Source organism: Paramacrobiotus metropolitanus, unplaced genomic scaffold (genome assembly GCF_019649055.1).
Source record: "Paramacrobiotus metropolitanus isolate TYO unplaced genomic scaffold, Prichtersi_v1.0 Parri_scaffold0000088, whole genome shotgun sequence".
Taxonomy (NCBI): domain Eukaryota; kingdom Metazoa; phylum Tardigrada; class Eutardigrada; order Parachela; family Macrobiotidae; genus Paramacrobiotus; species Paramacrobiotus metropolitanus.
In genome coordinates this window covers 339,761-367,035 of record NW_026570308.1, presented here as the reverse complement: position 1 = coordinate 367,035, position 27,275 = coordinate 339,761, and the positions used below count along the sequence as shown (strand labels likewise).

General features: G+C 46.7%; 1 protein-coding gene across 1 annotated transcript; it reads right to left on the bottom strand.

Annotated features, from left to right (window-relative positions):
- Window positions 1–1,234: 1,234 nt before the first annotated feature.
- On the bottom strand, window positions 1,235–21,607 carry LOC129596326 (uncharacterized). Its single transcript, XM_055493565.1, has 2 exons — window positions 21,082–21,607; window positions 1,235–2,291 (listed from the first exon to the last, which is right to left on the bottom strand). The coding sequence occupies exon 2, from the start codon at window positions 2,273–2,275 to the stop codon at window positions 1,595–1,597; it is 681 nt and encodes a 226-aa protein (XP_055349540.1). The 5' UTR covers window positions 2,276–2,291; window positions 21,082–21,607; the 3' UTR covers window positions 1,235–1,594.
- Window positions 21,608–27,275: the final 5,668 nt, after the last annotated feature.

Below are 27,275 nucleotides of genomic sequence, written 5' to 3'. Positions count from 1 at the left end.
TTTCTCGCCGTATGGGCTATTCCAACATGTTCCATGGGTTCGCCCAATTTCGCCACGTGAGATCGGAAGAGCGGTGGAATGTCATCCTTCATAGTGTTAGATACCAAGTGGTTCTGTGTCTTATAATGTGCCAGCCGTGCAGCAAAGACTTTTTGCCCCATCCTTCTTGCGGCATGGTCTTTAGGATCCACTTGTAATCCTATCGATGCTCTTGCTGCAAGCAGCTTGAAGGCTGGATTCACGTGTCGTAAAACAAACTGAGCCACATATTTCTGTCGTTCGGGATAATCTCTATAATAGAATTGAGTCATCCCGATTGGGTCAGTCGTATCCAGTGGCACGTCCAACAAATTCAAATCCAAAAGGCTATGTAATCCGTTTCGTCGGATGGGGAGATAACAATCCCTTGCTGAGTCACGGGGAATGTATAATTGACGGAAAGTTCCTTGTTCCACTCCCTCTTTAATTTGTTTCGCGTAGCCCGAATCGAATAAAAATTGACGCAGCTGATTCAGAATTGTGTGGATCTTATTCGCATCCGCCGAATCGTCTTCAATCCCCATATATCGGCAAATTTCTGTCTTTTGTTCATCAGTGTCGCGCATATCGTATACCATATCGATTGTGTCGGGGTGTCGGTTATTGAATCTGGAAGTCGTTCGTCGATCAACTTCGCGACGTTCCTCCGGTTCGCGCCGACTTTCTTGTTCGCGTCGTCCGCTCTGCAGCGGTTCAACACCCGTCGATGTGGATGGTTGGGGGTCACTATCAAGGACCACATTTCTTCGGTGTATCACGTTATCTTGAGATGCTTCTGCGGCTGAACCGAGCCCTTCCATCATGTCATCTTCTTGCGCCACAGGTGCTTCTGCGACTGAGCCAGGCCCTTCCATCGTGTCATCTTCCTGTACTGCGCTCACGATGGGATCCACTACATGGACTATAGACTCCATTCGCTGATATTTCGGGGGTGAATCTTCCCTTTCTGCGCTCGATGACCTCTTACTGGCGCCAGATTCGAAACCCGCATAATACTTGGCTCTTTCCTGCCATCGTTTATCTTGTGGGTCTGGCGTTCGATTTCGCGTATGTTCGCGTCTTTTGTCCCATGACCTTTCGGGTGTAGACATTCTAACGTTGCGGTTACGGAATCCAACCTCCATCGGCACCTGATGACCTTTCTTTTCAGGTTCTGTGCGGTATGACTCCGCACGCCGTTGTTCTTCGCGTCCTCTAGTCGCTGCTAAAATCTTTGCCGTATCAATTTTTCGTTGGATGCTTGTCTCGGTAATCTCGTTTCCATGGCGTACCCATCCTCTTCCGCCACGATAATCTCTGTCGTGAGAACGTTCGCGTGACCTTTCGCTGTGGTAATCCCGTGTCCTTTCCCGGGAGTGTTCACGTGACCTTTCGCTTCGTCTTTCAGAAGTCCGCTCGTGTTCGCGTGAATGTCCGCGTGACCTTTCCCTCTGCGGAGGCGAACGGGGTCGTGTAAACACGTCATCTCGTCTAAATCCTCTGAGCGCCTGGAGAACGTTACTCTCGTTCTGGCGGGATTTACGCAACTCCTCCATACGTTCTTCGACTGCTTTCTTTATGTATGGTGCCGGGCGAAACCCTTCTGCAGTCTCAATTTCTCCCGTAACAGCGCATCAAATAGGTCTTGTTGCATGGCCGCCGGATCACTCGTCAGCGTGTCGATTTGAATGATGAGCGACTGGCGTATCAGCTGTGCTTCGTCGTCATTGAGGCCGGCTGTCGGTACAGTCGAACTCGACGGATTGGGCTGCGCCTCTCGTGCGGCCTGTTCGCTCGCCTTTTGATTCGCCGCATTGATCTTCGCCCGGAGTTCATCCTCCAGCTGTTGCCGCCGCATCTTCTCCTGTTCCTCCTCGAATTTCTTTCGGTATGCGTCCGTTTGTGGGCATTTCAACGGCTCCAAAGTCTTGTCCCAGCCGCTTTCGTTATTCTGGATCGCTTCACGGTAACGATCCTCCAGTAGCATTCGTTCTTCAACTGGGATGCTGCCGTAATTCCTCGCGCTGATGAGGTTTCGAAAGACATCCATGTTCCCGCGTTTAGCTTCCATAAGTCCCACGAGTGAGACGATGTGTGGGTCCCCCAACCTGTGAACACATGTGTAGCACGGGAACTTCTTATCGACTTTTCTGTTATTCCGTAAACAGTCCGGACATTTAGGGTTATAGCCCGTAGATCTGTTTATCTCCGATGCGGATCCCGAGCTTTTAGGAGTGGCTTGACCTTTCTGTGCCATTTTCTCCGTTTTGAATCTACAATCAGAAAACAATCCGTCATAGTAATTTTTCCACCTTAATCTGTTCCATCTTATCCATTATCAAGGCTTCTCTAGCATTTTTACGCCTATTCCGTTACTGAGCTGAGACTTTCCTAGCTCATGCTGCCCTCCCTTTCTATCGCTGTAACGTGGTGACCTTTGTCACGTTATCAGCACTTTCTGACTACTGTGACCTTTTCTATTAGTCTTATCGTCGCTATTTCTGAAGTTGACCTTTTCGTTCTTATTTCCCGTAATGCTTTTCTCTTTCGTTTTTAACTATTTTATGCTTTTTTCTGTAATATGCAGGGTTCGTTACTCGCTGCATATTACACGCATCCCATTCACTCAGACTCCTTCGCCGGCGGTTGATATGGTTTGAAGTCAATTCGGCCATCCTGTTTGATATGAAGCACGTCATCTGCAATCAATGCTTCAACGGCGTTCTTGATCCATTCTTTATCGTTCTCAATATTCAATTCTCCCAATTCATAATGGACGGCCATAAAATTCGAAAGGTCACCCCATGACGCTCCATTGGTGCCGCCAATGGCGTCCAAAGCCACATCTGTAATGGCTATTTTCCAAGCCTCCAGTTCCATTTTCAGTCTGGGTGTGCGTTCCGTGCCCTGTTTCGGAAGATAGTAGATGACTTTGTTATCTTTGTTATATTTACATCCCAGTCTTCCTTCCTTATATGCCCGTTTCAGGACTCGTTCGGTCATATTTAGTGACGATCTTCCATTCGAGTTTACTGCAACTTGTCTTTTAAGGTCGGTGCCGAGCATTTCTTTTTCTCGAATACTCTGGAGTGCAGCTTGGACTTCGTTCCATGTCCGATTATTCACATCTAACGGCGCTCCGAGCGAATAATCTGTCGCCTCTTTGGCTTCCATTTTCTGGGGGGATTTTGCCGAGTCCGTTGCATCAGTCGCCTGTTCATCTATCTTCAATTTTGCCAACGAGCCTGATGACGACTGGGCAGATTTCGGTTCAACCGTTTTCTCTTCCTGTGATAAAGTCTCATGACCTCCCAGTTCGCCCGCCGACTTCGACCGTTCTTTCTCGAAGGCATCCTTCAGTGGTGCGAACAATGATTTCTGATACACTTGTCGCGCGGAGGCTGCCTCTGCTTCTGCCGCTGCCTTGTCCATCGGGAGCATGACCTTTTCTTTCTCCCGTTTTTCTGAAGTCCCGTGACCTTTCGGTTGAATTTCTTCCGTCGCAGTTACTGGTGTCTCTTGACCTTTAGGCTTTTCTGTGTCCGGTTCCAGAGGCGTTCCAGAGGCACGGACAGCAGAGGTGTCGTCGTCACTCTCCTCTGATTCGAAATCCATGGGTACCTTCTTTTTCGACACTTTCGGTACTTGTGCTTTAACCCGTACGGTTCCTTCCTCAGCTGTCAACTGTGCGATCCGATTCAGTATGGGAGTTGTCGGGTCTCCACTCGATGGCACTTTTTCCGTCTCCTGGCTGTCTGACATGTTACAGTGGACTTGTTTTTCCGGCGGTATCAGGCCTACTCTCGTGTATCGGATCGGATATCCTTTATGCGCGTTCGTTGTTGAAAGTATATTCTGTTTTATGAGCCTTGGCAATACACGTTCAGTGGCCGTATCGATTTCCTTTATCATCCCTTTTCCGTCGTTCCAGACTGCATTGATGTATTGGCTGATCCGGTGACTCGTTGACCCCAACGGGCTTGTCATTCCCGCGATTGCCCTTTCTACTCGCATTGCGGTATCTTCATTTGGAGTCGTCAGCGATTTATCCGAGCTTGACGGTCTGAATAGTTTAGCCTTATACGCGAAATTCGGATGTTTCTGGAGAAGTTTTCCCGCATTCCTAGCGTATTCCAATACCACATCGAACTTCTGTTTGGTAAAACTACGGTGCTTATCCTTCCTCAGATATTTCTTTAAACCCGTTCTGAATTTCGACGTTACTGATGTGGTTCTTATTCGTGTAAAGTTCTTCTCCGCTCCGTTGAACGCATCAATAATTTCGTCAATCGTGGTCATATTATCGCTGTCTGGATCTTCGAATTCCGCTTCATCGCCCGAGTAATCAAGTTCACTGTCACCGTCCGGTTCGATGTAAGTGGCCATTGCCAATGCGTCGATTTTCATGGCCTCTTTTCCTTTCTTTTTCAACTTTGCGGGTTCGCTCTTTGCTTTTTTCCCTCTCTCAAGAGCCTCCGCTAGGCTTCCTGGCTCCGCGGTTCTGGGTCTAATCGTTTTCGGGTCCGTGTGTGACCTCGTACTAACCGTCGAAGTACTTGGAAGGCTCACTTCCGATGCTTCCGATTCACGAGACGTCTCTCGTTTTGCCTTTTCTCGCGTTCCCTTTTCCCTACGCTCTTTCGTAGTAGATGCCGAGATGACGACTGGAACAAGCTGTTTCACAGCTATGAGCTTTCCTTTGGATGTTGACGGCTCAGGCTCGGTGACCTTTGATTTTGATGTAGCCGATTCAATAACGAATTTCTTAGGAATAATAGGTACAGATGACCTTTCTTCCACTTCACCGACTGATTCGTCCAATATCTCGACATCATGGGACGACGGTTCGTCTTTCTTCTTTCTTTCTCCCTTTGTCTTCCGGGTGCTTGTGCTCTCGCTTTCATCACCACTCTTTTTCGTCTTATCTTCTTCTTCCTTCCGTTTCTTAAGGAAGTCGCCTTTCTTGACCTTCTCACGGTTCATGGCCTCTTCTAGTTTAGCCGCTTTTCTCGGTTTAACGACCACTTTTGAAGGCTGAATATCTTCCTCGGCCATGTCGTCGTCTTCATCGGCCTGTTCCTCTGCCGAATCATCGTTAGCTTCCTCGTCTTCTGATTCGTCCAGTTTCGATGGTCTCCAGGTACTCTCCGTTCCTGCCTTTTCGGCTACGGAGGCCTCTGCCATCTCTCCGGCTCCACTTTCTTGTGCCGGGTTTTGGGCCTGAATTTCCAAATGTGGTGTTTCTTTAGCCGGTGCTTGTGTTACGATCTTCCACAGGGGGTTTTTCTTCGCGTCATAAAACACCGTTTTATACGCTCCGTTTTCCGTTTTCCTCGTAAGTCGGAAATGGGCTTCATCCATCTCCGCTCGATGCCGCATCATCCTGATCAGCGTATTCGCTTGAATCAGAGGATCTTGACGTTCGCTCACTGGTATCAAGTTCCACAGCTGTTCGAGTGCTGCCCGATTGGCGTGTTCGGCACTCTCTTCTGACGCATCCCATGGAGCGTATGGGATCGGATCTCCCGTTATCGGGTCGACGATTACTGCGGTTATGCAATCCGTTGTTCCATCGCCGAAGTGGAGTGTTAGCGTCATTTTCCTGCTTGTTCCATCGGTGTACTTCAGGGTTGATTCGTAATCGTCTAATGTTCGCCTACTCGGGTCTGGGTCTGCTGTTGGTTTCGGCCGAATTCTCTCTTTCGTCAGCAATTTCCCGTCCACTGTGTATGTATATGCTAAGTGGTCGTCATTTGTGCCCACCTTAATACGGATCCATGCGTTTTCTTCGACCGCAACTTTGGACACCACGTGCTTCATCATCTGAATAAGGACTCACGGATTATGGCGTTCCTCCGGGGGAATGAACTGTAACGCCTCATGGACTTCTGTCTTTGCCCTTTCTCCAATTTCAGTTTTGACTGACTTGTCCGCTAGGGGATTTTATGAATCAATCTCCTTATTCGTTCTTTTATCGACTATCCGAGCGGTGACCTTTCGTTCGTTATGGTCAGTTCCAGTGTATTTAACTGTAAAAGTCCGGCACTTCGGAAGTCGAACTGAAGCAGCTTCAGGATCCGGCGGCGTGGGTGGTGCACTCTTTCTATCCACTGGGATCGGTGCTTTACTCGTCGTGACCTTTTTCGTCCGCTGCTCCTTCTTGTCACTTTCTTTTGGACTTGTCGTCGGTGACCTTACTCTTTTTCCGCTTTTTACGGTCCCGCTAGACGGCTCTGTAACCGAACTGGTACGTCCGCGTACTGATCCTGCGGTTGAACTGGCCCGTGACCTTTCTGCCCGTTCGGTTAATTCTGTCTCGATTTTTCTCTTTGTTTCCAGGAGAGCACTGTCCGACATCTCCTCTACTGGTGCTTCGACTGATGTCCGTGATGGCCCCGCCGCACTGCTTGCTGGGGGTCCCCTTTCTTTGGGAATCGTCTTAAAGAATATCTGTATCTTCTCGATCATCGGCGGCCATTTTCTGTTGGTTAGAGCCGGATGGTACTGTTTCATCGAGGCGATTCTGATCGCCAACTCTTTACGTTTCACTTCGATGCTTTTAGTCTTTTCCTTCATCGCAATGTGGACTGCTTCAATGATCGCGTCCAGACTCATCAACCTTCCATAGAATGCATGTTCGTCCTCGACTCGCATGTGGATTCTATAGAGATCCCGGCACATTCGGTTAAAGTCCCCAATGGCCGCTGTATCGGCAGCTGTCAGTCCTTCTTCGTTGCCCACTATCACGTTCAGTCGCGCATCGTCTTCTTTCATGTCCAACGGAAGTTTCGGTGAGTAATCGTGCACCGTTGGTTCGCCCGGGGGCGTTGCCCGCAGACCATCTGGTCCGACCTGCTCCAAGTTTGGGCCCAGCGACGGCAGTACTCCTCGCGGTCGTGGTGAGTCGAACCTATTTCCTCCTCGCCTCGCTCCTTTTTGTGGCGAGTTCCTGTGAAGTCGTTGCGCTCCCAATTGCTGCGGTGATCTCAAGCGGGGTGCTCCAATATCCGACAATGACAAACCTCCCGTTTCTGGAAACGGTGGTAGTATCGGAGATGCCCTTTGTGACTGTACTGGAGTCGCTAACATTCCGCTGAATCCGCCGTGTCCCATGAATCGACTTGGTGTAGTCTGTTGCGGTGGCGGCATCAGCATTCTTGCCGGTCCCATCATCATCTGTGGTGGTCCCATCGGTGAGGTATACAATCCCGGGTACGTCTGATAAGGGGCATTATGCATCGGTTGTTCTGTATACTGGGTTCCGGCAGTTGAGCCGTGGTGCACCCAATTAACTGTGTCTTGGTAACTCGTCGGCTGTCCAGGATACCCATAATACCCTGGGCCACCATAAGGTCCTCCTTGGGCTGTCCCAGGTTCGTTCTGCACCGTTCCTACTGACGACGTCGACTCCTCACCATATGAGGTGTCATAGCTGTACTCGCCTTCCATTCTTTTGGGGGTCGATGTCTTTAACGGATTTCCAATACTTTCCGAATCAGAATTATCTGAGTTTTGTCGTTCCAATCTGTCCATTAACTGGCCTACCTTCTGTAATGATGAAACAATATTAATTAGCTCTCATAGCGGTGGTAACTTTTTTACACCTTCCCAACTCCTATTTTTAGTGAAGTAAAACCCCCTATTCGTATTTATGTGGGTTAATTTTCTTTGCGTCCTTTAGTTATCCGATCAAGGAGTTCTTTGTCGGCCGCATCTTCAACTTCACCTTTCTGGGTCAGCAATTCTGTAGGAGTCAGTTTCTTTTTCTTCTGTTTGGCCTCTCTCTCCTCGATGGCTTTCGCTATATCACGGCCCAATTGTTCAGCTTTTGATTTGACCGCCTATATTTCCTCTTTTCTCGTTTCTATGAGGTCATTATCATTCATCGTAGCAGTGCGTGGTTCGAAAAATTTCGGGTCGCGCTCTGATATCTCGGCGCCTGTCTGCCGTTTCGAAAGGTCATCGACGTCTCCGGTAGCAGTGCGTGGTTCGAAAAAAGGATCTTGGTTCGGTTCAAGTTCTTTTTGCGAAGCGCGTTCGGCTACTTCATCTTCAGTTCCTGGTGACCTTTCTGCCAAATTTCCAGCTTCTGTGTTTAACTTGATTGTAACTGCTGTTTCAAAATCCTTATCTTCTTTCCTTTTTCTTCCTCTTTTCTTTATTGGTTTATCTTCGCTTTCACTCTTGTTCATCCGAGCTTCGTCCGTTTCGGGTAGCGGAGGTGGTTCGAAAAGAGTCTCTTTTTGGGGCTTAAGCTCTGCGTCGTCATCCGGCAATGGCGGGTGCCATAACTTCAAGCGATCAATCGAAACCACCTTCAAGTCCGCTTCTTTCTTTGGGTTTTGCTCAATAACCTCCGCTTCGTTTGCTCGCGGGAAGCTAATGATCTTCCATACTTTGTCATATTTCGATTTGAAGTCCGATTGGTTCTCTTTCTTTCCTTGTTTCGTATCCTTTGGGAGTCGTATCAACACGAGGTCGCCGACTTTGAAGTTCGGTTCCGATTTCTTCTTGTTATAGATTTCCGCGTTCTTTTCATACGCATCTTTGATGTTACATCTCGCCACCTCTTCGGCAAAGGTCAAATTCTTTTTCATGGTCTCCACCCATTCATCTGGGGTCCCATAATCGTCTGGGATATTCGTTTTTGTGACCACATCCTCCGGCATTGTCATTTCTCTGCCGTGCAGCATATAATATGCTGAATATCCGGTCGTGGCGTGTACGACTCTGTTCATCGCCGAAATGACATATGGGAGGTACTTATTGAACTTTCTTTCATTTCCCGCTTTCAAGTATTGCGCCAAGCCATCCGCAATAGTTTGCATCTGTCTTTCAACTTGGCCTTGACCTTCTGGATGATATGCTGTTCCAAATGTGTGTTTAATCTTAAACACATTGGTGACCTTTGTCAACACTTCAGCTGTAAAGTGCCGTCCGCGATCTGTATGCAGAATGTGCGGTGCTCCGTGTACTAGTATCACGTGCTTCACGAACACTTTTGCGAACTCTTTGGCCGTTGCCGTTTTCATCGGTACTGCTATCACGTACTTCGTCAGTTGATCGATGAACACCGCTATATACTTATATCCTCGTTTCTTCGTCGGTAGCAATGGTCCTTTCAAGTCCGCGTAGACCCGGAAGAACGGATGTCCGACCTTTATCTCTTGCAATTTCCCGGGTGGGCATTTCCTCGGTGTCTTACGAAACTGACATCCCTGACAGGCAGTTATATAATTCTTTACATCTGTACTCATTCGATCCCAATAATATCTCAGTCGAATTGCTGTCAATGTCTTTTCGAATCCCAAATGTCCTGCCGCTTTCTCGTCGTGCAATGCGTGGATTATCGCTCTTCGCATTGACAACGGCACCACATATGACCTTTCAAGTTTCCCATTTTTATCCTTTACTCGGTACAGTATGCCATTCCATAACTGGTAATGCACTTCAAATTTCGATCTCGTTTCAGCATCTGGTAGATGTTCCAGTTCATCTATTATCATTGCCAGATGGGGATCTTTCAACTGTTTATTGCGCAACTGCAAGTTCGAGTCGTCTTCCTCTTCTTCATCACCTTGCAGGTTGACAATGCGGACTGTCGCCGTACTGAGTTCATTCCAATCTTTGATGACCCTACACCGCGGTAACGGTTTATATCTCTTTTTCATCTGTTTTGGGAATCTCAACAACTTTATCGGACACTCATTCAACGCCTTTGCTACTTTGTCTGTTTCCCAAAGGTCATCCCGAATTTCTACCGTTCCGTCAAGTCCGGTGACCTTTCCATTATGAGCTTCGATATCCGGTGCGAGTCCGGTGACCTTTAAGTCACTAACGGTAGGCAACCAACTTTTAACTCGGTTCACTTTTGCTTCTGTTTCAGTCGACTCGTTCGCCGTAGCTGAGGTGACCTTTAATCGTTTTTCTCGCTGTTCCACCATCTGCAAGAACAACTGACCAATTTCAATCGCTGGTTCTTTTGTGTCAAACTCCTTCTTGTAGTCCTCGAAGTTTGGGATTTCATCAAATTCCTCTTCGTGACACGTTGGCCCTTCGATCGGCGCTCTTGATAACGCGTCCGCATTGTCACAATACTTTCCCGGCTTATACTCGATTTTGAACTGGTGACCTTGCAGCGCCATTGCCCATCTCGTCAAACGCGGGTTCATTCCAACTTTATTCGTTTCCGACCTCAATAGGTTGGTCAGCGCCTGGTGATCCGTTCTTACGGTGAATTCCGCATAGTCAATGAATGGCTTGAACTTTCTGACAGCAAAGACCACTGCCAGACATTCCCATTCCGTTACACCGTAATTTCTCTCCGCTCCATGCAGAACGCGACTCGCATACGCGATTGGATGTCCATCTTGTGACAGCACCGCTCCAATTCCTTCTTTACTCGCGTCACATTCAATAACGGTCGGCTTTGCCGGGTCAAATTTTGCCAATACTGGACCTTCGCATAACAGTTGTTTCAGACTGTTGAATTCCTCTTCATGCACCTTTGTCCAGTCCTTCTTCACTTGTTTATCTTGTCTCAGTAGTTCATACAAATGGCAGGTCTTCTGTGCGTATCCCATTATGAACTTGCGGTAATAGTTCGCCAGTCCAAGGAATGACCTTAATTGTCGTTCAGTTTGAGGTCGTTTGAATTCTGAGACTGCGGTGACCTTTTCAGGATCCATTCTGATTCCGTCTTCACTGAGGATATGTCCCAAGAAACCCATTTGTCTCATTCCAAACTCGCACTTAGTCGGCTTTATCGTGAATCCCGCTTCAACTAAACTCATTAAGACGTTTCTCAAATTTTGCATGAAGATCGCCCAAGTCTTTCCGGCGAAGATAACGTCGTCAATGTACCCGAAAACGCAGCCTTTTCTTTTCGCTTTCGACAGTACTTTATCCATGCACAGTTGGAATGTTGCTGGTCCGTTGCAAACTCCAAATGGCATCCTTTTGAATCGATACATTCCATCTTGCGTTACAAAGGTCGTCTTGTTGATTGACGCTGGATCCATTGGGATCTGCCAGAATCCACTTTGCAAGTCCATTTTTCCGTAATACTAATTGCCTGCACACGCATCAAGCAACTCGTCCGGATTCGGTAACGGGTAATTGTTCTTTCTCGTTAACTTATTCAACATGATGTAGTTGACACAAAATCTGGTCCCCATCGTTCCGTCGCCGTTCTTTTTCACAGCAAGCACGACTGGAAAGCTCCACTCGGCATCTGACGGTTCAATTACATCTTGTGCCAGCATCTCTTCGATATGCTTCGTTATGAATTCGCGGCCTATCCAACTCGTTCTGGCCGGGTTACATTTAACTGGTTTCGCATCTCCCGTATCGATAACTTGAGTGACTCCTTTCACATCTCCATACGGTTTCTTTGATGTCGGTAAGACCTTCCAGAATTCCCAGAACGCGTTATACACGTCGTTCTTCTGTTCCTCAGTTAGGTCGGGTCCCAGTTTCAAATTTCCAATTATCTTTGTCAATTCAGCTTTCGTCGTATCGTCCACCTCTGGGTCCTCGAGCACGTTCTTTACTGTCCCAGCGTTGACCTTTACATTTTCCATATGTTCGTACGGTTCGACGTATCCAAGAAGTTGATTCTTCTTCACAATTTGATATTTGCTACTGTGATTCGCAATGACGATTTCAAAGTATTTTCCTCTATGATCCGTCACTCCCGCCAACGGTTGTACATCAGTTTCGATTTGTGGGACCGGTGTAAACATCAACTTGTTTTGAGCCGGTGCATATTTTCCCATCTTGACCTTTACCCGTGTGCAGTTTGACGGTTTCAATTTAATTCTTTGGTCACTGTAGACTTTAATCACGTCTTTCGACATTCTAGCCTTTTCCACTTTCAATCTTCTGACTTTAATTTCTCTTTCTTTTTCTTCGTCCACTTCGTCATCTTCATCTAGATCCATTAAGTCCTCTTGTTCTGAAAGGTCACTTACACCTGAATCTTCCGAAGTCGTTGAGTTATCACTTGAACTCGTCCATTCCGAGTCCGAATCGCTGCTCTCGTATTCTTGTGCAGCGGCTTGACCTTTGTCAGCCTTTTCAAGTGGACGCTCATCAACTCCTTCATCATCTGATGAAAGGTCACTTCCGTTTTCTCGCGAATCGCTAAGTTTTTTCGCTTTCGAATTTTTGAGCAGAGGTTTGTCCGCTTCCTTTGCCTTTCGCCCATTTCGTGCGGCGATTCTCGGATAGCACCTTGTTACCCGTACTCTTGTTGGCGACCTTTCTGATTGGTCGGAGTTTGACCTTTCTTCCACCTGCTTTGACCTTTCCAAATCGTCAATCTTTTCAAGGTTCTTTAATGGCTTTTCGGTCAACTCGACCGGCGGACCTTCCTCACCGTTGTCGAGTGACCTTTCCCCGTTTTTTGCCTCAGTTACTGGGTTCTGCTGTTCATTTGATATCCTCTCAACTTCCTCTTTGAACTTTTTCCACATTTCGCCTCTATCCGTTAGCATCTGTGCGATATTGAAGGCCGATGTATGCGATTCTTCTGTTTCATTCGAGCCTCCTTCAGCTATTTCTTTGGCCGTTTCCTCCTTTTCTGTTTCTTTTGCAGTCACGTTATCAACTTCCTCCTGTTGGACTGTTTCATAACCTTTAGGTCGTTTAGGACCAACGAAAACGCAATTTGCCATCAGCTCTTCAGTGACCCAGTCGTCACTTGGAATCGTTTCATACATGCACCATGTATCACCGCCTCGTTCTGGGTATTCCACTCCATCTGGATCTGGTGCAAAGGTCACCTTCTTTTTTATCATCAACCCCGGTAACCTTCTTTTCCGGGTTACTTGCAACTCTCGCATTTCCTTTATGTCGAATATAGGAATCTCCGCTTCAAATTTCGTCCAATATTTATCAAATATATCCCAGTTATCTTCTTTTAGTGCTTTGCAGAACACCACTACTGACTCATATACCGGTGTACCGAGTCCCGTTGGAAAGATAACTGTTCTCCCTTGACCTTTGTACATGTGATTTATGCGGAAGTCCCAGAACAATTCTATTCTCGCTTCTTCCCATAGCTGTACTTCCTCGTTCATTGAGTCTATCTCTCTTTCAAGTTTTCGCTCAGTTGATACCGGGTCAAGAGGATCTTGGATTCCGTTATCCATACGTTGCTGCCAATGGTTCAGCCATTTTCCTCTCCCCGTAATGAAATTTTTCACACATGACAGCCAAGTCCGATATCTGCTCCAATGATACCGCTCAATGTGTGGCTTCCACATTTCGTTTGTCCGCATAATGCTTTTCACTTCTTTTTGGACGTGACCTTTAAGATCTGCCAGTGCGGCGTTACATCTCGGCCATTCTGAAAGGTCATCTTGGGAAGCGTTTTGGCAACATTCAGTGCATTCCCATTGTGGTTGCACTCTGCACGGATCCTCGTAATAACCGTGTCCGCAGCTCCCCATTCGTTCTTCTGGAGTTAATATCCTTCGACTCATTTGCGGGTTAGCAACCACCTTCTCCTGTGTTGTGGTTTTCTGCTCACATTCGATTTCTGTTATACTGGATTCGTCGGAGGATAGTTCAATAATCTCTGTTTCATTGTTCAGTTGATGACCTTTCAACTGTTCAAGCGCTTTGTTGCGGATTTCGCTCGCGAACATCTGTTCTTCTTCAGCTATTCGTCTCAATATCCGTAACCTTTCACTCTTTTTGTCCTTTCCTACTTCAGCCGACTTTACTCCCAGTGCCTCTGGTACTGGGATAGGCTTTGCCCACTCTGTGTTAGGTATAAGCGATTGTTTCGCTGCGGCTGTCGCTTCTTTCTGTGTGGCAGCTATCTCTCCAAGTGCTGGTGACCTTTCGTCATTCTCGGTAGCAGATCGAGGTTCGAAAAAGTTCGGGGTACGCTCTGGTACTCTCTGCAAATCTTTTTCTTCGATTTCATTTTCGGTAGCAGATCGTGGTTCGAAAAAGGTCTTGCTGACGTTTTTCGGGTCCAGCTCTGACGCCAAGTTTTCAACTGGTGACCTTTCATCCTTCGTTCCCGGTGCCTCTGGTACTGGGATAACTTTTTCAACACATTCTTTTTCTGTGGCTCCTCGCTCACAGTTATCTGCGATCATACTTCTCCCGTCCGGGAGAAATATGATCGCCCCATCCGTGTCTGGCGCAAGCGGCTCCTTTTTCCTCTCGTTCACTTTTTGGACATCTCCACTTTCACTTTTCTTCTCTGGTGCCTCTGGTACCGGGATTGTCCGTTGGCTAGTCTCGTTCTGCTGCACTCTCGTCATTCCCGGTGCCTCTGGTACTGGGATGATCTTTTCTCTTCCCTTTTGTGTCAGCATTGTCCGGTTTAGTGTGTTTTCAATCTCCTGTTGGATCAATTTCAACTGCTCAAATGGTGACAATTCCTTTTTCGTCTTCATTTCATTTGCCTTTCCCGGTGCCTCTGGTACTGGGATTAGCGTTTTATTAACCGTTTGAGCATTTCCCGTCTGTTGTACAAGTTCGGTGACCTTTCCGACTTGAACTTTAGCGATCGGTTTCGGGTCGTCTTCTTTCTCTTCTTCGCCTTCATTATCCATTAATACGAACTTCTTCTCCAAGAAGTCGAATCCCAGTAGCACCTGTACATCGTCACACTTCGGTCGGACGTAAAATGAATGTTCACTAGTCTTTTTCCTTAAGGTCACTGGTGCTACGCAGTAATGTGTCACCAGGAATCCTGACGTTCCACTAATTCCGTTTATCTTCACCAATCTGTCTGGTGGCAATGGGAGCATGTGCAGTCCATTCTTTTCGCAAAACGGTTTGCTGATCAGCGACGTCTCAGCGCCGGTGTCCAACATTGCGTTGACCTTTATGTCTCCCACTTTCACTTCGTGAGTGTACGCTTCAATTCTTTTGGGCAATTTTCCGTTTTGAATCTTCAATGTGTGTATCTTGCATTTCACAGGAATTAACGATACTGGTCCCGATCCATATCGGGAAGCGCTTGCCCTTTCGCCGGAGTGCTATGACCTTTCAGTATCTCCCTCAACTTGTCGATCCTGTGTGGCACGTCAGTTCGGACATCGTAGAATTTCTGCGGTTTTTCCTTATCCGCTTGCTTCTCTGCAGCCATTTTACCACTGGTGGCCTTTTCATTATTCTGCACTTGCGGATTTGCTTTTGTACTGTCCACGTGACCTTTAGTCAATTCGTTTATCGTCTCGTGGATCAATTCCTCTTTGCGGTTTTCATTTCTCTCACGGGACTTATCACAATGCTTGTGATAAGTCCCGTGACCTTTCATTGCGCTTTATAATAAATCCGCCGCCTGTCAGCTTTTGTATGGGGACTTTTTCTCCATAATTCAGCGGTTTATTTTCCGGCGGTGCGTTTCGCGGGTTATTCAGATCAGCTTGTGCATTCTTGTATTCAATTGCATTGAATACTGGAGCAAGGTTCGGTGACCTTTGACTTCTTTCCCGGTAACGAATTCTTCCAGTCGTTTTCTGTCATGTTGCGTTCGCAGTTCTCGCATGTCCCAGAAATCTTCTTGAGACATTCTCTCTTTCTGTTTCGCTTTCGGCGTTACGGGTATCCACATCCCGTGATTCCCGTTCGGTCTGTAGGCCACTTTTCGCCATATTTCCTTCCGTTGCAGGGTTACTGCATCCACAAGTGAATCATCGGAGTTTTGTTGTGCCAGTTCGCTATTCTTTTGCTGCGCTGTTCGCAGTGTCAAGTCTGTTTCTTGACCTTTTATCACAATGCTTTCACCGTGACTTTTAGCGTTCGCACTCGCTCCTTGACCTTTCACTTGGACTTTTCCTACGGAAGGTGACCTTTCATCTTTTCTGTTTGCAGTGGTATTGTGCTCCATCCATTTTTGCCTTATCAACTTCTCATCTTCGTCCTCTGGGCAATTCCAGAACTTTGGCTTTATCCCTCCGTAACAGTCGCAACGTGACTCATTCACTTTATCATTTTCTGCCAAGTATTTTCGGAATTTCGCATGTTGCTCGTTTTCCTCTTGCGCAGTGTCGTTCTGCGGTTTCTTTTGATTCAGAAGCGCCTGTTGAATCTTTGCGTTTCGTTGTGCGCGTCGTTGCGCTAACACTTCCTCGCTGCAATACGGTGACCTTTCATTTTGCTGCGCTGTTCGCAGTGTCGCGCTACCGTCACGACAATTTCCCCTCGCAGTACCATTCTGCGGTGACCTTTGGTCCCGTTGCGCGTTTCCACTCGCAGTACCATTCTGCGGTGACCTTTTATCCACTTGTACTGGTTTCCCGATAACCAGTTCGTTTTGCTGCCGTGACGGCATCCTTATAGCCGTTTCAATTTCCTTTTGCAATGACGACATCCATCTAGCCGTTTCGCTTTGCTGTGGCGGCATCCATATAGCCGTTGCACTCTTCGCGTTCACTGCAGTACCATTCTGCAGTGACCTTTCCCTTCCCCGTTTATCCGGTGGTTTCGGGTCGGGTCGATCAGTAGGCTCACCGGTGTCTACTGATCTTGCCCGTTTCCTGAACCGGCGCCCCACCTTGTTGCGCGCCTTGTCCATTTCCTTGCACGTTTCCTTGTCCACCGTTATTTACCGGGACATAATTTTGTCCGCCTCCGTTATTCTGGCCACCACCATTATTTTGGCCGCCTCCACTTTGTTGAAAGTTTCCTTGGCCGCCTCCGTTTCCGCCGTTGCGGTAGTTTCCGCGGCCAAAGCCTCTGTTCCTTCCTCTGAAGCCGCCACGGAAACCGCCACGATTGCCACCGCCTTGTCCGCCGTTTCCGTTTCCATAATTTCCGTTTCCTTGCTGATTTGGGAAGCTGGCTTTCGCTTGATACCATTGGGCGATTAGGTCGTATCCGTTTGCCACTGCTTGGCGCCAACCACCCAGGTCGCGCAGGCGTTGCCATTCTCTAAAGGCAAACAGGTTCGGTTCTGTTCTGGTGGTGTGTTCGCGAACTTGCATCCTTGGGTCTGGTGGTTGCCATACATACAGTATTGGCACATCTGCGCATTGTTCGCCACCCATCCATCAATCATCTGGAACTTAAACTCCGTTCGTGACCCTTGATTCTGCTGGAAGTTATTCTGATTTCTATTTGGCTGGAAGCTGCCTTGACCTTGACCTTGGAAGTTTCCTTGACCTCCGTTCCAGTTCCCATTTCCATATCCATTTCCTTGTTGTGGTAACCCAGTATTCAAAGGGGCCACGTTCTGTGGTGCCGGTGGGACCACATTCTGCTGTGCCGGTCTTACTTGAGCCGCCGCTTGTATTGCCGCTACCATTGCGTACGTTATCGGTTGTCCCGTCTGACCATCGATAAAGGTCACTCTTTCGGTGACCTCTCTGACCGGAGTCTCCACACGGTATTCCATTTGCTGCTGGACTGGTGCAGCTGCCATCCTCTGTTGTGGTACATTTTCAACTTGGCCTTGGCGGATAGTCGCGTAATCTTGATTACGTTGACCTTTAGGCGCTTTATATTTATCTTCGCCGGTGGCCCAATGTCTGAAGAAGTCCTTTACGTCAGTTGGCGTTCTGCACTTTTGTGTACGCAGTGCCTTGTAGAGTTCGTTATCCACTCGGCATCCTTCAATCAGGAATCCCACAGCTTGTTTTTCGGTTATGATTCTCTTTGCTTTGAATCGCATCATCGCTTGATAGTATTGGTCAAGCGATTCTTTTCCCAATTCGAATTTTCTTGCATAGGCCTCACGTAGGCCTAGGACTTCTTCATCTCGATCACCGTATTCATCTTTAAATTTGTCCATCCATTCTGTTACTGAATATTCGATCCCGTCTTCTGACGCGATATCTTTTTCGCTTTCAAACCAGGTTTTGGCAGGACCTTTCACCGCACTGGCTATCTCGATCATGATCTGATCGTCGGTGAGCTGGTAAGTTCTCTGCGTATCTTTTACCAGTCTGGTCCAGCCATTCACAGTATCACGACTGCCATCAAAGGTCACGAGTGGCGTTTTTCTGGCCATAGAGTTGAGCGCCTTTGCTAGTGCAAATCCCGATTGCGCTTTCTGATCCTCTTCCTCTTCGCCACTTTCGTCGTCGTTTGTATTTCGCCTCTCCTTTGCATAGCGAGACTTCCGTGGGCGTTCTTGCCGACTAGATTGTTCGTCCCGTCGTCCTTCGTTGACAAAGACGTTCGTTTCGATGTGCGGAGGGAACTGTGAGGGATCGCCCCGGCTCATATGTGGGTATCCTTCCGACAACTGCTCTCTATCCTCATTGACCTTTTCGCCATTTCGCTCCGTTTTCACGCTTCCTTTACCGGTACCAGTTCGTAATGGCATTTCGAAATGGAAGCTTTTGCCCGTGCCCGTTTCGTGTGCCTTACTATAACTGGGCGGAGGGGACTCCACTGTTGCCGTTTTAACTCCGTATTGTAGGAGTTGTTCATCTTTGTGCTTGTTGGACGTCTGGAGCGCCTTGTTCTCGTCTTCCAATCGTTTAGTTCTCAAATGAAATTCTTCTCTTTCTCTCCTTAAGTCGGAATTTTCCAGGTTGACCTTTCGTAGGTGTTCTTGCAGTTTAAAAGATTCCTGCTGAGTGACCTTTTCATTTTCCCGTTCCATTTTTTTGATGTGCTCGACCAACTCAGTCGTTTCATGTTCGAGTTGCTGATACTGCCCAGCGGCTGATCTCAACTGATCCTTGATCGCGATCAACTCATCATCTTTCGCCAGTGCCGTAGTAGTCATCTCGAGCAATTCAGTGTTCAACTTTGTGACTTCCTGGCTCTTTTGAGCGATCTGTTGTTGCCATTCTTTATCCTTCAGCTCTAATGTCGTAACCATTGTATCCAGTCGTCGTGCTTCCTTTTGCCATTTGAGCCCTTCTTTAGTGACCTTTTGAATATCCGCAGTGACCTTTTCGTTTTCGTCATTAACCTTTTTAATTTCTTCTTTCAAGCGTTCCCCTTCAGTGGCTGAAATGTCTCTCACCTCACGCATCGCCTTGATTGCGTCGTTGCGTAGCTTTTCTGCTTCATCCGCACGTTTTTGGTGACCTTTCGACTCATGTTGTAGAATGCTGATATCTTCCTCTCGCTGCTTCAGATCGTTCCTGAGCTTAAACGTCTCCGTTGCCAGTTTTGTTAAGCGTTGTGTGACGCCCGCAAGGTTGGCCGCGTACTCGTCCCGCTTTGCCTCTGCTTCGGTGACCTTTTGGCGTAACTGGTCACATTCGTCCTTCAATTCGGCTAAGTACCGTGACCTTTCCGCCGACTCTTCTGACATGCTTTCATTGAGGTCACTGACGGCGAGATGACCTTCCATTTCTCTGTCATCTGCTATCTTTAGGTACTCATCCGCAATGTCTTTTTGTCGTTCATACTTGATTTTCCATTCATCCGCTGCGCTCTCCAAGTCGCTCTGTTGTTGTTCCAATTCATACAATCGGGTTTCAAGTGTCATCAATCTGTCATGATATTCCTGTTTCTTCTTAATCGCCTGACGTTCCTTGGCGTCGAGTTCGGTCTCCAGATCCTTGACGCGGATCTTCAGAGTCGCTGTGGGACTATTCGGTGACGGCGGTCGTACGTTTATGACCTTTCCAGTCTGTGTCCGTTCAATGAGATGCTCGGGTATTTCTTTGAAAGGTGTTATCCCTTCAGCACGGTCGGCTTGTCTCATCGCTGATTGGAAGGACATATTTATCGTCGTTTCATCGTCTGTGAAGTACGATTCATTCGAATCATCTGAGACCATTGGAGTTGCCCAAAGGTCATCGCCTGCGGTTTTATCATTCAGTGAAAGGTCATCCAATCCCAGTTCAGCAAGTTCCTCTTCAGTGACCTTTGTCTTTTCAACTTCCATCTGAGCCAGGTTCACGTTTTTATCCTGCTCGTCAATTCCGACAGTGGTAGCGTCCAGCTGTGATGCCCCGACTGCTTCCACTTCCTTTTGTGTGGTTCCATCCTCCCCAGTGACCTTTGTCTGGTTCATCGGTTCACTTCCCGCCGCAGGCGCGGGAGTGTGCTTCTGGTCGTCACTGGAACTTTCCTGATTGGCGACCGCCTCGAGCGCCTTCTGATAGGTACTATCAGAGCCTCGCGAATCCTTCTTCTCGAATGCCTTAGGCGCTCGAGTGTTCCGCTCATGTCCAACTGGACGTGAGTACGTGTGCAAGTCCTTTTTGTACGGATTCGGTGCACCTTGCTGTGAGCTGCGGAGCTTCTGCTTCCCTGACTGCTGTTAGATGTCGGCTCCTCTTTGTCCTTGTCCATATTGATCGGATAACTCTGACGCCCCTGCCAATTGTTCTCACACACACGTTATTGTATGGTTTATTCAATTGTCCTAAAGGTCACTTTGTACTTTCAAAATTTTTCTAAGTCCCTGTTAAAGGTCACTTTTCGATTGAAAAATTTCGGCTAAGTCCCGTTTAAAGGTCACTTTTTCGATAAAAAGTTCGAGAATTTTGCTCTAAAGGTCACTTTCCAGACAATTTTTCGAAACCGCTTTTACAATTCGGAACACATTTACGAGCAATTTCCTGCGGCTGCCGATATCGCTGTACTATTACTCGGTTCAATTTCGTTTCAATAAAGGTCACTGTTAGTTACTTTTAGATCTTAAAGGTCACTTCCAAACTCAACTCAGCTCAAAGGTCACTTTCCAGCTCGATTTCTGTTAAAAGGTCACTTCCCAGCTCAATTTAATCAAAGGTCACTTTTCAACTCGGTTTTAAGTTAAAGATCACTTTCCAACTCAATTTCAAATAAAGGTCACTTTCGAGCTCAATTATCTCATCTCAGTCAAATTTTCCATTACGACTCGAGTTCAACGGAAAATCCCCATTCGGGTTGTTTACTTCGTTCTGATTGGTCCGCTAGCTCAATTTACTCAGTTCAAATTTTGACCAATCACAGCTCAGATAACTGACCAATAACGTTAGTCCACTTAGATTTTATATCTGCCTGACGTCACGGTCAGCGGCCAGACATGCGCACCGTGTGCAAAAACTCCGCCTGCGTCTATGCTCAGCTCAGTACGGACCAATGAAAATTGACGATTTTACCGTCTAACCAATCCCGTAATTAATAACGGTTTTCTACCTGTTGACCGTCCGTTCCACAGGGAAAATGATCCAAATGATCCAATTTCTTCTCCACCATCCGCTCCCGCGTTGCCGCTTTTCCGTAGCGGTTGTGCCGCACGCTTTTAGTCTGTTACTGTGCCGGCTGACTGCCGTAGCAACAGTAGTGGTGCTCTACTCCAGTTTGGAGGAGTCTGATCTGGTCTTGTCCCGTGCGCCCCTTTGGCGCTTCGCCGCTTGTGGCCCACGGCTTAGGATTCGCTGAATCCTTGCCGAGTATCGGTGACACCAGTGTAGGTCTTCGCTGAAGACTCTACACCGAGGAACACCGACGACTGAAACTCTTGAACTCTTGCACAGCTAAGGAAACAGCACGGTTCTTCGCTGAAGATACCGTACCGAAAACCGAAGCTGGAAATCCGCGTCCGTCGGAGGAAATTGCACCGCTTGTGGTGTGCGCTTTGCTGTTTGTACAGACCTGTGCCTTACTGGTCACGGATAACACGTCAAAACAGGCCAAATATGCCTGGCACAAATCAAATCAAATCAAGTCAACTCAAATCAGAGAACCGCTGTCGGCTCTGCTACCATCTAATGCTAGATCCAACTGTGATCCAGATACGGAGACAGAAACGGAATCTATCCCGTGGAGTGAGCTATGCGATATGTATAGCGAACCACGCGGAATCGCGAAACGTCGCACCGCTAATAGCTGACTTTTTAATATCGAAAATCTGCACAACAGAAATCAACATCATGATCGGCACAGCTCGATCGTAAAACGTAGAGCCAATTCCACAGTGTGCATCACTGTGCAGCACGTGCTATGCCGCGCCCACTAGCCAATCAGAGCGAGACACAACACAGACACGTAATCCAAAGGCGTAGCGCCTAGCGCCACGGACGTGAACGCTAGTGAGCCTCGTCTCACAACAGGATTGTACACAGTACCTGGCAACCCAAATTAATAAAAAATTCTCTTGTGCGCTTAAATGCGTCTTTAAATTATTTCTTTCTGTATTATTGACAACATTTTCAATCGAATCTCAAGAATCCCATTTCTTTTGTTATCTCAAGGATTAAAAAGTCCCCATTCACTATAACGATATAAACAAACAATGAAGTAAACTCAATACGTTGCGAAGAATCCAAGTTTGTGATAATTACTGTACAACAACAGCATAAATTCGTGCGACCAAAAACTAGCGATACAGTAACACAGGCAACATAAGAACGAAGAGTGAGAACATACCAAATACCATGAAATCCAAAGCTAAAAGACATACAAAAACATTACCATCATATTTAGAAGAGCGCGCACGCAGTGCTTTCAGGGGCTAAAATCCCAACTTTCCCGCCAGTTACGTAATACGGAGACCGACCACGAAGAAATACGCTCTTTCCGTTCATCCGGACACTCACTAAGGATCATCGCACGATGTAGGGCATATATCTTCAGTTCTCCCAACTTCCTGAGATGCAAATCATGGAGCCGAACTGGACTTTGGCTACCTAGAATCTGCATCAGCATCTGCAACAAAGGACAGTTAACATGATTTTGGGCGTTGTTTCTTCTGTCGATGCGGACTCACCTGAATGATTCCAGCGGATTTTTGAGTGTTCATCTGCAGATTAGCCATCCATGCAGAAATAATAGGCAAGTCGAGATCAACACCGCAAAAGTGATCATTTACGAAACAGCGCAAGTCGGAGGCGAATTGCCTAAAATCGGGACGCACCGGCATTTTACCACAGCGCAACGGCTCTCCTTGCAAAGTCTCATAAGGCCCTGTGAAAGTGCAGTTTTTCCAGAGCAAAATGCTAACCACGGAGGCAACCGTTGCGAGGGCGATTTCGTCGGCGTCCGGCCAGCCGAAATTGTCCAAACGCAAGTGAACTTTGTGCAGAATGACAGCAAATTTCTTGCCTGCACATAAGTTCTTGATGGCGAACTGAATAACATGCATGCAGTCACTCATAACAGCAGTATAATTATAGCAGCCAAAGTCCGCATTGCTAATAATAATCCGCTGCGTATCCGGTGTGACGCACTTCCATAAGCAGGCACCAACAGTGCGTGCTGAACAAAGCCATGCATTTCGCTGGACACGGGAAGCTTTGGTTTTGTCGGGGAAATTACCCGCAGAAAAAGAGACCCACACCACGGCGCTGGTTGCCGGTGTGTCCAGCAGCGCATTCCACAGTGAGCATACACGGCTGCACTTGACACGGTCCACAGTGAGCATACACTCAAAGATCAGCAGCAGAATCGACATCTGTAGTTGATGCAAAGATTCAGTGGAATCAGCGACCGAACGCGGAGAAGATTGCTGTTGCGGTGGGATCCAGCGGGATTCATTTAGCAGCCATCCTTCGGATAATCGCTTCTCGGCTTCTTTTCTTCTTTCGGTAACATATCGCACCTGGAAGTTGATTGAGCGTTGTACAATATTTCCGTTTCAGCAAGATGATTTTCAATTTTTTGTTAGTTATTACAATACTTTCTCGGTTCACATGCAACACCTATGACTGCAGTATTCCCAAGTTCCATATGCGCGAGTAAGAGGGGATGTCCGTGGCTCACCTAGATAATCCCTGTACTTGCTGCCGTCAGCCGGCTGGTGTTTTACGTTGTGGCTATACATGGCGCTTATGTACCGCGCCTGATTTAACCGTATGTATTGCCGTAACGTCACACTCCAGGCGGGTGACGGCAGCAGTACAGGGGATTATCTAGGTGCGCTACTGACATCCCCTCGTATATCAATTTACATAGACGCACGAGTAGCAATCAGTCACTGTAGTACCCGTGGAGCGGTCTGAGCTGGTGGTATTGCACTATCACTGCCTTATAGTTAATGCTTTCCTCGTGGTACGCTTTTTAGGCGGCGTTCAAATATTACGTAACGGCCAAGGGTGGGGGGGTGGTCTGGCCGAAGCGTTACGGCTTTGTTACATGGGTAGGGGGTGGGTGGCCAGCATGTTACGTTACCGCCACTGAAAATAAAGCTGAAATATTTTATCTTATTACTTCAGGAGCGTACAAAACACGCGAATTTACAAAGTGTATTCTTCCCAAACGTTCCCCGATATTTTAGCAATATTTATTAATGAGTATCTTGCCAACTGAGCTGTTTTTAAAGTGAAAACTCAGTCGTTTACGCATGGTGATTGTATGGAAACCGGGAGTTGTAATGGAGGATCTGACTACTCAAATGGCAATGAAGTCATGCAAAAACTACTGTTTGTGATTTTTCTTTTAAAATTTTTAGCAAATTTTTTTCGACTTATGGGGGGTGGGGGGTACCGAACCCGTTACGTACGGCTGTAGGGGGTAAAAAAATTTGTTACGCGTTGTTACAAGGGGTAGGGGGTGGTGAAAAAACGGAAAATTTGCGTTACGTAATATTTGAACGCCGCCTTATAATAAATTGATTTGTTTCTTACCGCCAAATCTAACGACGCATTACTGGAATACTGGAGATAAATAAGCTTCCCTTGGTTCACAGAAACAGGATAAATTAAAAATGGCCGTGAATCGTTGGCTGGCTCACTTTGGAAGGCTTGTAAGACATCGCTGTTCAGACTCCATGGAGGAATGTCAAACAGACGGAAGTTCAAGGGACAAAAATCTCCTGGCATGGTGCATAACTTAATCACGAACGCATCCTTCCGGACAACCTTGGCTGCGTCCTCGGTATTCGGTACAAAGCGCACTGCCTCAACAGAAATAATTTGCTGGAACAGACGCTGGCCAGCTTTTATCTCCACAAAGACAAATTCCTTCCAAAATAAGCGCCGGATAAGAAGCTGGGCGGGATACCACGTCCACGGTTGGTCAGATGCGAAGCGCCCCAACACCTCAATCTGTGGGATGGGATCACGCTCTAGAGCCATCTGAAAGAGGATCCGGTCTACGTCGTAGCAGCAGTCTCCTTCGGAATAACGATGGAATGCCTGTCCGTGGTTAACCGGTTCCGCTCGTCTGCCGGGACAGTCGAAATCGACAATGAGCCCTTCGTCACAAACATTAACTACCCAACCATGCTGGAAAAGACCGCCACTGCTCTGTACCACCACGGCATTCCAACGGGGCGCAATCTGAGAATATGCTCGGAAGATGCCCATTGTGCAGTGTCCTGTATCGATGTCAGGATGATTGTACTAAAGCGTTGAAGACTTAGCAGTGTTATGTAAAATGGTACTTGAAATAATCTGGAAAGTGCGCAGATGCTTACTGGATAGTGATATGACAATGTAGAAAAGTTGTTCGTGTAAATTAAGAACATAACATCGAATTCGAGATTATAAATCAGAGGTCTGCTAATTCGTAGTATTGTGCCAGTTCTCTAGACCAGATGGTTCTGTAAACTGTTGTTCGATTATGAATGTATATGATTGTGTCAGAAACGATACAAAAGACCTCGAACAGGATCGGTAACGGCAATGTAACCAAACATCCGCCAAGCAGAACTTTCATTTGTGCATCGTTGTGCAGTTTCGGATTTGGCCGCTCTTTAGGTGCATTCTCTCATCCGGCTGCATTGAGCATTGAGCAAGTGTTTCCGAAGAAATAACGTGCCATATTTATTATTGAGCTGCTCAACAGAAAACGAATACTCTAGAGCGTCAACCAGGAACGAATTTTGGCCATATGAATCGGCACTTTACTATATTGAAATTAAATGTAGTGAAGTGTCGATTCGAAAGGTCACTCTAGATAATTTTTTCTGCTGACCGTAACATCACTTAAATTAGTCAATGAAGATTAAATACATGTACATATCTGACAGCAGGTGGTCGGGGCATCTCAAAATGAGCGCCGATACGCATTCAGTCTTGTGCTGGTGTGCTATTCATCTCAATGGCCTGGGTCAAAGCGAGAAAAGGAATTAGTACTGCTGTTTTAAAAATAATGGTCCCTCACAATTTTATTGTTTGAAAAACAGTGGCATCCTCTGAAATTTGTTGTTTGAAGAATAATGGCCCCCCTCCCCAGATAAGCGCACCTTCCCGCAATAACCGCCCCCGCTCCAGGATATTCGACTATGCATCTGCCGCCCAGAGCGCATAATATCAGAAAGTGCTGCTTTATCCAGTAGCAGTCGCATAAACACTGATTATGCAATTAATTTGTAGACATATGATCCAGAAATTTTATGCTCATCTACGCTAATAAGAGGTATGTGACCATTTTGTGCAGTGTAAACAATCGGATATTTTATGTACTGTTAAATTTTCTCCCACTTCTGCTCTTGAAAAAAATGGGAAACAACGAAAACGTTTAAATGAATGGTACTTACGGGTCTATGTAGAAGGAGCAAGACCACATTGAGCAATTTGAGATAAAAGCCATAAACTGAAAACAATGAAACAATCATCTTACGTAATACTTACGTAATATACCGAATGATGTAGTGCACACATATGCACAATAATGTAGGACGAAATGGTTGCACGCCCAACATATCCACATTCAGTACACATTCAGCGCAGTGCACTGGAAGATGTACAGTAGTTCAAAATATCCGTTCGTACAAGTGCACTGCACCGCATGCGCACAGAATGCTGGGTATGGGGTTATGCTACCATTTCGTCCTACATTGTAGTTGTGTACTACTATAAAAGTATACATTAGTAAAAATACAGATGCTTGCGGCAAATGGCCGTTTACTCTTACATTTTTTAATTTTCAGTCGACCGGAAGGGATCAAGAAAGGCCAACGGCAACAGTGCTATCGTTAACTGGATCAAGCCGATGCACAAATGAAAACCCTGAGTATGAGGTTGTAAAATGAAACAACAATTTGGAAAAAAAACTGCTTAACTAAATCTCAAGCTGGAGAACAATCTCCCTTGATTCGTCACCATTAAAATACATGATGCTAAGGTACCGGCTCATAGGCGGGAATGTCTGAGTTAGAACAAGCAGTAATTGCCAAAACTGAAGCAATATAATACCAATACTAGTAGTAACAGGTTAACGGGCATATTTCGTGAAATTGCAACTGGAAACAACGGGACTTACTGTAATTACGAACAACGGTTAACCAGTAAGCAACGTAACCAGCGATATTTCCGTATCGTCGCGGACTAAAACAACGGTCACAAGATGCAAAACAACGGCTAAATTGATAACACGTTAACCAGGTATATTCCCTAACCTTGCAGTTGTCCATCTAATTTACAAATCTGTTTTATTTTAAACTCCAT